Genomic DNA, 12,231 nt, shown 5'->3' on the forward strand with positions numbered 1-12,231 from the left:
AGCAAATTGTCTAACTCCATTTTAAAAAATCTTTCATTTGTACGAAAAAACAATTAGTTAAAAATTTATTATCACTTAAGAAAATAATTTCATTATTTTAACTTCTAATAGAGGTATAGTATTATGGTTGGGATCATTCAAATAATTTATAATTGGACTATTGCTATATCAAAATGTTAAAAAATCACTCTCTAAAAAATAAAGAGTTAGACCAATTGCTAATTAGACCATCGAGATATATTTTACCAGTCCCAGCAAGTCAATAATTTTAGCTTGATTTTTAGCGTTGCGTTAAAAATTTACCATTTTACATTATAAATATTGACTTTGATTGTATTAGAAATTTAGTAAGTGTATTTTATACTTTTTACATATCATGCGATCATTTTTTAGGTACGGAATGATGAATATCAAAGTCAAAATTCTTAATTATTATATTTTAACATTTTCGACATTCACATAGCGAATATTACTGTTTGAAATAGTATTTTCTTCCATGTAAAGAATAAATTGTAGCATTTAAATGATAAACATTACATAGTGATTATTAAAATCACGATTTTACTGTTTAAAATGGTAATTTTTAGCAGTTAATCATTACTTATTACAAATCGACCATTATTTATTACAGCTTACTTTTTTCCGTGTATCCAAAATTTTTTTTTTTAAATCTAGAAAACTTTTTTTCAAAAAAACAGTTACTGTGAAAAAATTTTGATTTTTTCATCTAAGAAATAAAATTTTTAACAAATTAATTTCTTTTTACATCATTTTTTATATTTTTGAAAGAACATTTTTTTCTCAATATATTGATTTAAATCCATGAATTCTTATTCAAAAAAATTAATAAATAGTAGTGCTAAAATATTTGGTTTTTGATTCAAAGTTAATAAGTCTAAACTCGTTAGTTCAAAATTGACTGGGTCTTAATTCAAGTTTGATGAACCAAAAGTTTTGGTTAAAAAAAATTGAGTTAAAACTTGAGATTAATGGCACAACCAATAGGTAAGATTTATACACTGATGAGCCCTGTAATTAATAATTTTCTACCAATAACAGTAAGTGCTTCAATGAAGATACACGGAGAAAATTAAATATTAGCAGTTACTATCTAGATATGGTAAAAAATTTTACCATCAACCTGATCGTAGTGAATACTGTCTAGATGATTGTAGAAATGATCTAGATGGTAAGATTTACCATATTTATAATAGCTGTTATTTAAATGATAAACATTACATAGTGATTATTAAAATCACGATTTTACTGTTTAAAATGATAATTTTTAGCAGTTGATCATTACTTATTACAAATCGACTATTATTTATTACAGCTTACTTTTTTCCGTGTACCATACATCTGCCGTAAAATAGAATAATTAAAAAAAGTATTATAACAATTATAAAAATAATCAAGCCTAGCAATTTTTTAGTCTAATGTGAATGACACTGAAGCCGACATTGAAAATTATTTTAAAATTTTATAATAATGCAATTGAGGAGCTGATTTTAAAAAAGGTATCTTTTCATATTTTAAAAGTGCAGTTTTTTGAACTTTTTAATATTAATTACTTCAAGAATTATAAAGATTTCGGACTAAAAATCGAATTGTAGCTTTATAATCGATAGCACTTTGTAGCTAAATTAAAAAAGTTCAATAAAAATGTTCATAATCGAAGATAACTAGTTTAATGTCTCAATTAATCAAAAATGAAAAGATACCCCTTTGAAATTCAACTCCTCAATTATTAAAAAAAAAATCAATTAAAAAGTTTCACATGTAAAAATGAATAAAAATTACAAGAGAAAATTTTCAGAAGCATTTTTTTATTGTAATTGATTTGTTATTAAAATTTTAAAATTGATAGCTGACGGCTAACTAGCATTATCTCACGTGAGTAAGTTTCATATCAGTTGAGCTTAAAAGCAGGTAAATAAAGGTATATTGTTTTTACGATAGTGAAAAATATACGTGGAATAATGTGAGTACACTGTCTCAAGAAGGAAGACCAACAATAACACAACGAGAACGGCGCGTTGACGAGGCGAGAACTTCCAATTAGTCGCTGGTTATTTAGTTACAACCGACTGGTGAAACACTAAAAGCCAAGAGTTTACATGAAGCTGTTTCGTGCTCTTTCCGGGAGTGAGAAGAACAAGGGTTAGTGCTGGAAGGCTAGAAAGCACCGATAATACACCAAAGATCTATATCTACATGACGTGTTTAAAAATAATTACCGTAAAAGATTCAAGATAGTCACGGAGTCACCCTCACCTATGAACCTATCTCCCCACTCAGATTTTCTCAAGTAGCACTCGTTTCGCGGCATAAAGGCGAGCAAAAACCACCTCCGCTTTAGTAAAAACTAAGGATCCACCACGCAACAAACCTTCCTCTTTTCATCTCTTTCGTCTACCCTCCACCGGTACTTTTCAAGTGGTACTCATCTTTCAACCACTCTATCACCAACGGTTAGAGAAATAAAGACTCAAGACATACTCGATTTCTTCTCTTTTTATTTCAGAGTGACGGTCATGAAAGAGGGATGAAAAAAGTTTAACTTTTGAACACAATATATTCCAGGTTTTTCAAATCTTTCACTTCAAGTGCTTACACCGGTTCTTGCCCTGACATAATATAATATGGTCCATCATAAGAAATATTCAGTACACGGAGAAAATTAAATGATAGGGATTATTCTACTAAATTTGAAGCTCTAATCATCTAGGATGATTAAAACATTTTTTCAATGCAAATATGGTTAGTGATACTATTTTTTTGTGATGGCAGTTACCATTTTTTTTTAGTAACAGTCACTATCAAAATGGTTATATTTACTATCAGAATGATAATATCTACTATCAAGGATAGTAATTAATACTATTGAATTCTATGAAAAAATTGACCAAAAAGCCAAAAATTTTCAAGTACACGGAAAGAAAATGAAAGAAAATATATTTCATATATGTATCTACATTATATAAATGTACATATGAAAAATATATCAAAAATGCATGTGGGTACTTAAATGAAAGCTCTTGATGAGCGTAACATCAGGATGAGCTTATATTTTTAAAAATAATCCCATGAATTTATAGAAATAATACCTATATTTTTCTCTCAGTATATATTTACGTCTTTGACCGTATTTTTTAAACACTGATGTTTAAATTCTACTTACTACCTTAGATAGTAGCTGCTATAATTCCCGATCGTAACTGTTACCATCAGAAATTATAAATATAACCATTTAGGATGATAATAGTAATTAAATCTAGTTAACATACAGGATTGTAACAGCTATTATAAATATGGTAAATCTTACCATCTAGATCATTTCTACAATCATCTAGACAGTATTCACTACGATCAGGTTGATGGTAAAATTTTTTACCATATCTAGATAGTAACTGCTAATATTTAATTTTCTCCGTGTATCTTCATTGAAGCACTTACTGTTATTGGTAGAAAATTATTAATTACAGGGCTCATCAGTGTATAAATCTTACCTATTGGTTGTGCCATTAATCTCAAGTTTTAACTCAATTTTTTTTAACCAAAACTTTTGGTTCATCAAACTTGAATTAAGACCCAGTCAATTTTGAACTAACGAGTTTAGACTTATTAACTTTGAATCAAAAACCAAATATTTTAGCACTACTATTTATTAATTTTTTTGAATAAGAATTCATGGATTTAAATCAATATATTGAGAAAAAAATGTTCTTTCAAAATATAAAAAATGATGTAAAAGAAATTAATTTGTTAAAAATTTTATTTCTTAGATGAAAAAATCAAAATTTTTCACAGTAACTGTTTTTTTGAAAAAAGTTTTCTAGATTTAAAAAAAAAAATTTTGGATACACGGAAAAAAGTAAGCTGTAATAAATAATGGTCGATTTGTAATAAGTAATGATTAACTGCTAAAAATTACCATTTTAAACAGTAAAATCGTGATTTTAATAATCACTATGTAATGTTTATCATTTAAATGCTACAATTTATTCTTTACATGGAAGAAAATACTATTTCAAACAGTAATATTCGCTATGTGAATGTCGAAAATGTTAAAGTATAATAATTAAGAATTTTGACTTTGATATTCATCATTCCGTACCTAAAAAATGATCGCATGATATGTAAAAAGTGTAAAATACAGTTAATAAATTTCTAATACAATCCACGCCAATATTTACAAAGTGAAAAGGTAAATTTTTAACGCAACGCTAAAAATGAAACTATAATTATTGATTTCCTGGGATTGGTAAAATATATTTTTTTAAGAGTAGAATTTTTACTGCTTCAAATGTTAAATTCTCCCAGAATGAGATTCCCTTCTTCTCATAATATATTGAAACGGCAATTTTTACTGTTTGAAACTGTAATTTTTTACGATGAGAGTAATAATTAAAAATGAGTGTAATAATTAAAAATTTTTATGAAAAATGAGGGTAATAATCTTCAATTTACCCTTAATAAAATTAAAAAAATCCGATCCCCAAATTCGTTTATTTTCCCTGTCAAAAAAATTCCCGAAAATCATTTCTTTTTTTCGATTGTCACAGTAGTGTTCCCCCTTAATGTTATTAGTATAAAAATATTAATTTATAAATAGAGAATACTTCCACAAGATTTAAAAACGCTCGGTCGGGGTCGCCCCGTAAATTTAATTTATTGAAAAGACAAAAATCTCGAACCAAGATAATCATGAAAAAACTTAATTGTCTTGAACCATGTAGAAAAATTCTTGAATCAAGTAAAATTTACTTGACAAAAAATTTCTTAATTGATATCGCTTTTCTGCTTGATTAAAAGTAATCAAATTTTTTAAAATGATTTTGTTTCAAAAGTTTTTTCCCGAATTAAGTAAATTTTTTTGTTAGTGTTAACATTGACAGTGATAAAATTTTTTTATAAGTTCGTATGCATAGATGCAAAGGATGTGTTTACAATCTGAGATTAAAATTTATATAAATAAAAATTGTTTAAGAAATCTCGAAGCTATGGAAACAACTAACACTTTCAATGAAATTACATTAGTGTCTTTATTGAATTAGTTCGACGAAGAATAGAGTTGTCAAGGTGTTTATTATTTTTTTGTCATCTTTCAGGATTTATCAAGTCTACACGGTTACTCTTGGTGAATGTATCTCTTTTATGCTCCCAACAGTAAAATTAAATCAGTAGGACCCTCATATGTCGTTGACAATGTTATTGGTTAGTAGAAGTATTGAAGTAACCGAAGGTTGAAACGAGGCCAAATTGCTTGGTGATCAAGTTAAGCGGCACGTGGCTTAGATAAAGCCTAGTAGCCTCTCATTTTACTCCCTTCACTTATATTCCGAGCGCTTACAAAACAAATACTAAATTTTTATGTTATGTATATAGATATATGAATAAACGTGTGTAATAAAATGCAATTGAGATAAAAAAAAGAGACAGAAGACATTGAAGACGGGATTTATATATTGGACGAGCGGATGAGAAGTCGAGTGACACGCGCCGACGTCTTGACAGCTTGTTAGGATAACGGGGCTGTTCGTTGTTGTATTTGGGTTGCCTTGTGTTTATGTCACCAGACTATTTACTCTTTAGTCTGACATTTTGCCATGCTGTTAAATTACGCAATAATTTGAACCCCTTGTAATGCGGCTCTTCGTTGTTCATTCAAGTACCGATACTTAACGGGAATACGAAGATTAAAAAAAGACTTGCATTTTGCATTTCATAATACCCTTAAATTATTTAGAATTAATTATACAGTGACTCTAAATGGTCTAAAAGAAAATACAACAATTTCTTGAAGGGTAGTATTCGGGTGTGCCTAAATGTTACTTTCGTGATGGACCTCTTAAAATTGGAATTTTGAGTTCCGCTTTTAACAAGAGTTGTGTTTAGGCATTTTCTGACATATTTTTAGCATAAGGGATTTATTTGTTTCTCATAGAATTTTTTACAGTGTCTGTCTCTTTCTATTTTCATGTTTTTAGTTCATAAATAAATTATAATTCTTGGAGTAATCAAGAACAATTTGTGAATAAAACGATGTTCGCATTAGTAAGGGTTTATTACATATACAAAGCTAGAATATGATCATTGAGAAAAATTAGAGCCCTCAAATGATAATCTTGAGTAATCGATGTTAAGGTTGATATTGTTTTCCTAATTTTCTAATCACTTGATAAAGAATATATTAACTTAATTATATTCTATGACTTATGTCTTTTAAGACTATTAATGAACGTTGAAAAAAATAAACATAAAAGAATAATAGAAATACCCAATGTGAATGAATTTTTCATAATTAGTGGGAACTTTGTTTTGAAGAAAATGGTGGGATTTTTTGCACTTTAGTCTTTACTGCATTTGTACTATTAGTGTTTTTGAAGAATACAGTAAAACCAGAGGTTTTGAATTTACTCGATTTGAGTATAAAAAGACTAGAGTTTTTTAGTTTGTCACAGTACAATTGTTCTTCGATAATTTGTCGATAGAAGCAGAAGCAGAAGCATCATGGCTAGTACAACGGCTCTTGCTATTTTAATGGCACTTGCTACTCAGACGGTAAGTTTAATTTTACTCATTGAGATACTCTTTCATAGATTACAAAGTTTTCAATAGATTAAAAAATGAAAGAGGTAAAAAAAAAGTAATTTAAATTTCTTATGGATAGATCTACACAAACGCGGCTGTGTACGGATATGGCATAGCAGCGGGGTATGGAAGCAGTCAAGGAAATTCTCGGTCACATCATGATACTCATTCCATTGATTCGGATCGCTATCCTGGAAATGATGATTTTGTTCGCCGACCAACTCACTCATCAAGAAACGACGATTCGGTTTGGCAAAGCAATGATCGTGATGAAAACTCACGTCAGCATGGACATGGTGGTCATCAATCAGGAAACTGGGAATCTGGTCGTCATTCTTGAAAAAATATTGAACGTGACCACCAATCAGGATATGGACATGGTCATCAATCAGGAAAGAGTAGCTATGGCCATTACTGAGCTTATTTATACAGCTACTCCGAGTAAACAAATAAGTGTTTATAACTCAGCAAATATTTGAAAATCTGTATTCTGAATCGTAGCTATGACTATAATAAATTGAGCAATTAAATAATTATTTGACTAATTAATATATTGAATCTTAATCATAATCAATTTTTTCAATCTTTATCCTTATATTTGACGATACTTTTAGTTGGTTAATTTTGAACAAGTTTAAATGATTTAATGCATTCCTATGGTGTCAGTTCAACACTATTTCTTAAAAACAGATGATGTTATCAAGTCTCCTCTACCGATTTGGCGGTTATATAAGCTTTACTCAACTAATTTTTTTCGAAAAAGTTTGTAGTTTACTCTGTGATTACTGTCAGTTTTTTTTTTTTAATAATGAAACTATAAGAGCTCAAAATATCGATCTTCTCCAAGAAACTCAAAATCGGTTGGTGGTTTATTTATTCAAAAGTAATTGCAGTTTGAAAATTTTAAGAATAGTGTTTTATTAAACACTAGTATTTTTTAAACATTCTCTCAATAATAATTAGTTCGTTATAATTTAGTAAATTTATCATTTAAATAATTACGTGATTTTTTTTTTATTTTCTTTTTAAATAATTTATAAACTAAAAAAGTTTCACAAACTGTTAGATGTTTTAATTTCAGTATCAAGCTAAATAAAAATTATAGCGAGCATTGAGATAGGGAAAGTTTTCTTAAATTTAAAAATTTATAATATAAAAATCCAGTGGTATCTTTGGAAAGTTATTTGAGTAACAAAAGATATATTGACATGTATAGTATATACATAAATAGATTCAACTGATCTGATTTAAAAAGTACCTGTGTTTTTGCTACCTGCTGTCATATCTCCCGTGAGCCATGTCAAGCTATCACCCCTATGACGTTATTATACGAATATAATTCAGTACTTCTCTTGTCGCTGTTACATTATGTGAAAGCATATCGGTCGAACCCTCCTACGAGGAAATAATGAAAGTAATGGAACACGCCCACTACATTTAGCACGCGCATATCCCCTCGCGTTTTCGCAATCATTTTTTTTCCTTTTCTCTCATTTCCACTACTCATTCACATTTCACATTCTTTGTCCCTTATCTGTCCACGTTTATCTAGTATATTCCATCTTTTTTGCTCACTTTAACTATTGTATCAGCCACTTTATTGTCCTTCATTTGATTATCCTAGCCACATTCCATCCTGCCGAAGTGAATAGCAGGGTGGACTGATTCTTCCCTTTATTTACGTACCATAATAATAGGCGTCTTAACTAAATCTAATAAACATTATAAATGGCCCGTGATCTTATTAATTTATGAGAAACTACTCAACCGTGAGATCCATTCTACAATCTGCGAGAAAGAAGGGAGATGGAGAGATACGAAAAGAACGTACAAGCAAACTGGTGACTTCAAAAGCACACCGGGTGACGGAGCTTGTGATGCTAGCTTTGTAAGATCATAAATACAGATATTGTCAATTTTAATTTATACAAATATAATGTGTATAATAGCCGAGAATTAAATTACTTTCAATTTGAATAACCCGTTTAAAGTAGATTTCAAATTAAAGAAAAAAAAATTTAGAAAATCCAAAAGTCCACGACTCATAATGCTGATTTAATTGTTAAATTATTATAAAATAAAGTGAATGTGATGAAAAAGTAGGATAATAATGCGCAAGCGTCTCAGTGGGATGAATGTACACAATATGTGTAGATATACAGTCTTTTAGTTTTTTTTTTTTATTTTATTAATTGCAAATAAACGATTCTGTTACCTAGCCATTTGCATTCGGTGACCTACAATTCTTTCAAAGAATTAAAAAAAAACGATTTAATCGATGGAATTTTTTGGAAGTTACAGTGTTTTCAGGGTTTCATACATACACGGACAGGAAAATTTTTATAAATATTTTGATGTTTTTTTCGCATCTATTTCACTTAATAAATTTTTAAAAATTACACAGAAAAAAAAATTTACTTAAATCAAGTAAATAATTTTGAAGAATTTCATCGTCTTGGTTTGAGTTGAAAAATTCTTAAGCTAAGAAATTTTACTTGGTTTAAGTAAATTTTATTTGATTCAAGAATTTTTCGTCTTGATTCAAGACAATGAGCTTCTTCAAAATTATTTTCTTGGTTCAAGAATTTTACTCTTGATTCAAGTTAATTTTTTTTTCAGTGTATAGATTTAATGTCCGTTAAATTATCTTGACAATAGTATGCGAAATATCTTGATTCTGTGAACTAACAAGGCTATAATAATAAAAATACTTGCCGAAATGAGGCGAAAAAAATTTTTCGATCGTAAAGCACTCTCTGATGCTTCGTATCATGAATCTCGCAAAAACTAGACAGAAAAAAAAACTATCCGTCAAAGAACTAACTTTCTTCACTCAAGAGGATATTTATGGTCATATTATCTGTCTAAGTGTTTTGATTATTTTACACTAAAAATGATATTTACTCGCAATGTTAAAAAAATTAATATATTGAATTTCCATTCAATTTAGAATTTACTAAACATTTCATGCTCGCTATTCTCATCTTTATTTTTTCAAAAATTTGGCCATTATCTCAGTCGACTAATCATCATTAATCGAATAAATAAGTTATAGAAATCACGTGAAATGACTAAACATCCGCAATCAATTTTTGAGAAAAGGATTCAGTGATTATTGTAATTTTAATACCGACAAAACATGTAATTAACTTTTATACCATGATCTTTTGAATTATTAAGAACGTTAGAAGAGTTTAATATGATTTTATTATAATTATTAATCGTTTTTCATTATCTATCCAAAAATCGGAGTAATAAATGGATACAGCTCCATCCTAAACTAATTATAATCTGGTAGTTCTGAACACTGAAAAAAAAATTAATTTAAATCAAGAGAAAAATTCTTGATCCAAGAAAACAATTTTGAAGAGTTTTATTGTCTTGAATCGAGACGAAAAATTCTTGAATTGAATAAAATTTATTTAAACCAAGAAAAATTTCTTAGTTTAAGAATTTTTCTACTTAAATCAAGAAGATAAAATTCTTCAAAATTGTTTACTTGATTTAAGTACATTTTTTTTTCTGTATACTTGTCGAGAATGGAACCGCAAGATAATCCATTAGCTGTAAAGCTTCCAGTATTTTTTAAATATAAATTAGTAAAAATTCCCTTGAATAAGTGCATATTCACTTATTTCGAATTGAAAACCGAACCACTATGATTCGATTGGTACTAAAAATGAGTGAATATTCACTTACTCAAGGGAATTATCAGTAATTCATATTTAGAGAGAAATAAGCTTTTAATTTTCACTAAAAGATGGAAATTCTTGTCGTATACGGGGCGCTATGTAGTCGGCTTTCCAGAATAACTTCCAAAGGTCTATTAAAAAATATATTGGCAAACAGGAGTATTGTTCAACGTGAAAATATATATGTTGATGAGATAGAGAAAATAATATATCAGATGTCAAACATACCTGAATTTTTTTTTATATAATGTACAAAAATAAGCTTTTATAAACTTAAAAATCAAGGGGAAGGCGAAAAGTTAAAAAAAATTTATTATCCTATCTTGGATGCATAGATGTATAGATACACATGCATATCTGTATGTAAACACACATGCACGCTTCATAGATTGAACGGACAAGTGATATCTCGTATTTGAGACCGTTCCTCGTGATTTCGTTCCGATAACGTAATTACGAAGCTACCCTTCCAGTCGACACTCTTCATTCGTTTCCATGCCATGATGTATATATATATATATATATATATATATATATATATATATATATATATATATATATATATATATATATATACATTTTGTTCACTTTATGTTGTCTGTCTCACGTACGCTCTTTCTACACACTTCATAAACTGACAGGAGAGTAAGCTACTGTACTCGGTTGCTCTGATCCCTCGCAATTACTTCCCATTATCTGGGTATTAGGATTCACCCTCCAACTGGAAGCATGACATATCCTTCCTAACGCCGCCTCCGCAGTATCTCCTCTTTCTCAGCGTTCTGAGCTCTCAATTACCTCGGCGCCATCAGTATTTACAATATCTATACGAGATCTATCTCCTGCTATCAAAATAAAAGTTATAAACTACATTTTTTTTATTTACCGCAACAGGTTCATCAGCACTTGTATCTAAAGTCATTAAAATTATTACTCACATTCTTAACTCGTTTTGTTACTCACTAATTAACGTATATTTTAAATAAGAAAACAAAATTTTATTATTTATATATATCAGATATAATTTGTCAGTCCTTTACAATAGTTCAAAATTCTTTTAGATTTTAAATTAAAACTATCATCATTTGATATATATTTACACTGCCGTTAGGAAACGTATTTGCACTTTTCTATTTTATTTTAAATTAATACATTTTTTTTATTTTTGATCACTGATGCATTGTTAAAAATAATTAACATATAATCAATAATTAATAAATTCGGAATTGATAATGAATATTAAAATAAATGAAAAATTTCATGTAACAAAAATTTTTATTTAATATTAATTATCAAATGATATGTCAATTAATCGTACACGGAAAAAAATGTGATTATTTGGAAATAGGGTTCACGATATTTCATCCTATAAAAATATTATGTAGAGTTTTTTTTTTTAACAATTACGAATTTTCTTCTTAATGTCCATGAACAATAGAATAGAAAAGAAAAAAAAGATTAAAAAAAATGTCAATTTTTCAATTAAAAAAGGTTTTTTTCTGAGAAAATTGAAAATTTAATAGTTTTGAATTTTTTTTTTAAATTGTTGTTAAGATCAAGAGCTTTAGAATTTATTAAGAAATGAATGCTAGATTGTTCTAATAATTCATATCGTGAATTTAACGTAAAATATAATAATTTAAGTATATTTATTATTTGAAATATTACAATCAAAAATAGGGTGGACTCCACTTCCAAATATTCGACAAAATTATTTATATGAAATAAGAATTGAATCCTGTGTTAATAAAATTTAAAAATTAATCTTCGCAGTAAATACAACTTAAAATTTTCATTGTTCTTGTACAAAACTGTAATTTTTCGACTGTTTCTTTCCGTATAATGAATACCAACTTTAACCGTAAGTCATATTATTATTATAATTAACTCATAGTACACTGAAAGAAAAAATTTCTTAAAAAAAAAAATGGACATTTTTATGACA

General features: G+C 28.2%; 1 protein-coding gene across 1 annotated transcript; it reads left to right on the forward strand.

The window, feature by feature from the left end:
• The first annotated feature begins 5,578 nt into the window (after positions 1-5,578).
• On the forward strand, positions 5,579-7,056 carry LOC141535055 (uncharacterized). The gene is made up of 2 exons (XM_074254823.1): positions 5,579-6,564; positions 6,674-7,056. Exons 1-2 carry the CDS (start codon positions 6,514-6,516, stop codon positions 6,932-6,934), a joined length of 312 nt encoding a protein of 103 aa, XP_074110924.1. The 5' UTR covers positions 5,579-6,513; the 3' UTR covers positions 6,935-7,056.
• Positions 7,057-12,231: the final 5,175 nt, after the last annotated feature.

The sequence above is a fragment of the Cotesia typhae genome, unplaced genomic scaffold (assembly GCF_013202065.1).
Source record: "Cotesia typhae breed Kobodo isofemale line unplaced genomic scaffold, CoteBio_Ctyphae scaffold_13, whole genome shotgun sequence".
NCBI lineage: Eukaryota > Metazoa > Arthropoda > Insecta > Hymenoptera > Braconidae > Cotesia > Cotesia typhae.

What these genes read in the sequence shown, in the direction of transcription:
- LOC141535055 (XM_074254823.1), top strand. Translation starts at nt 6,514, where the DNA reads ATGGCTAGTACAACGGCTCTTGCTATTTTAATGGCACTTGCTACTCAG. An exon ending in TGGCACTTGCTACTCAGACG is followed by an intron (nt 6,565 to 6,673) that starts GTAAGTTTAATT and finishes TCTTATGGATAG; the next exon opens with ATCTACACAAACGCGGCTGT.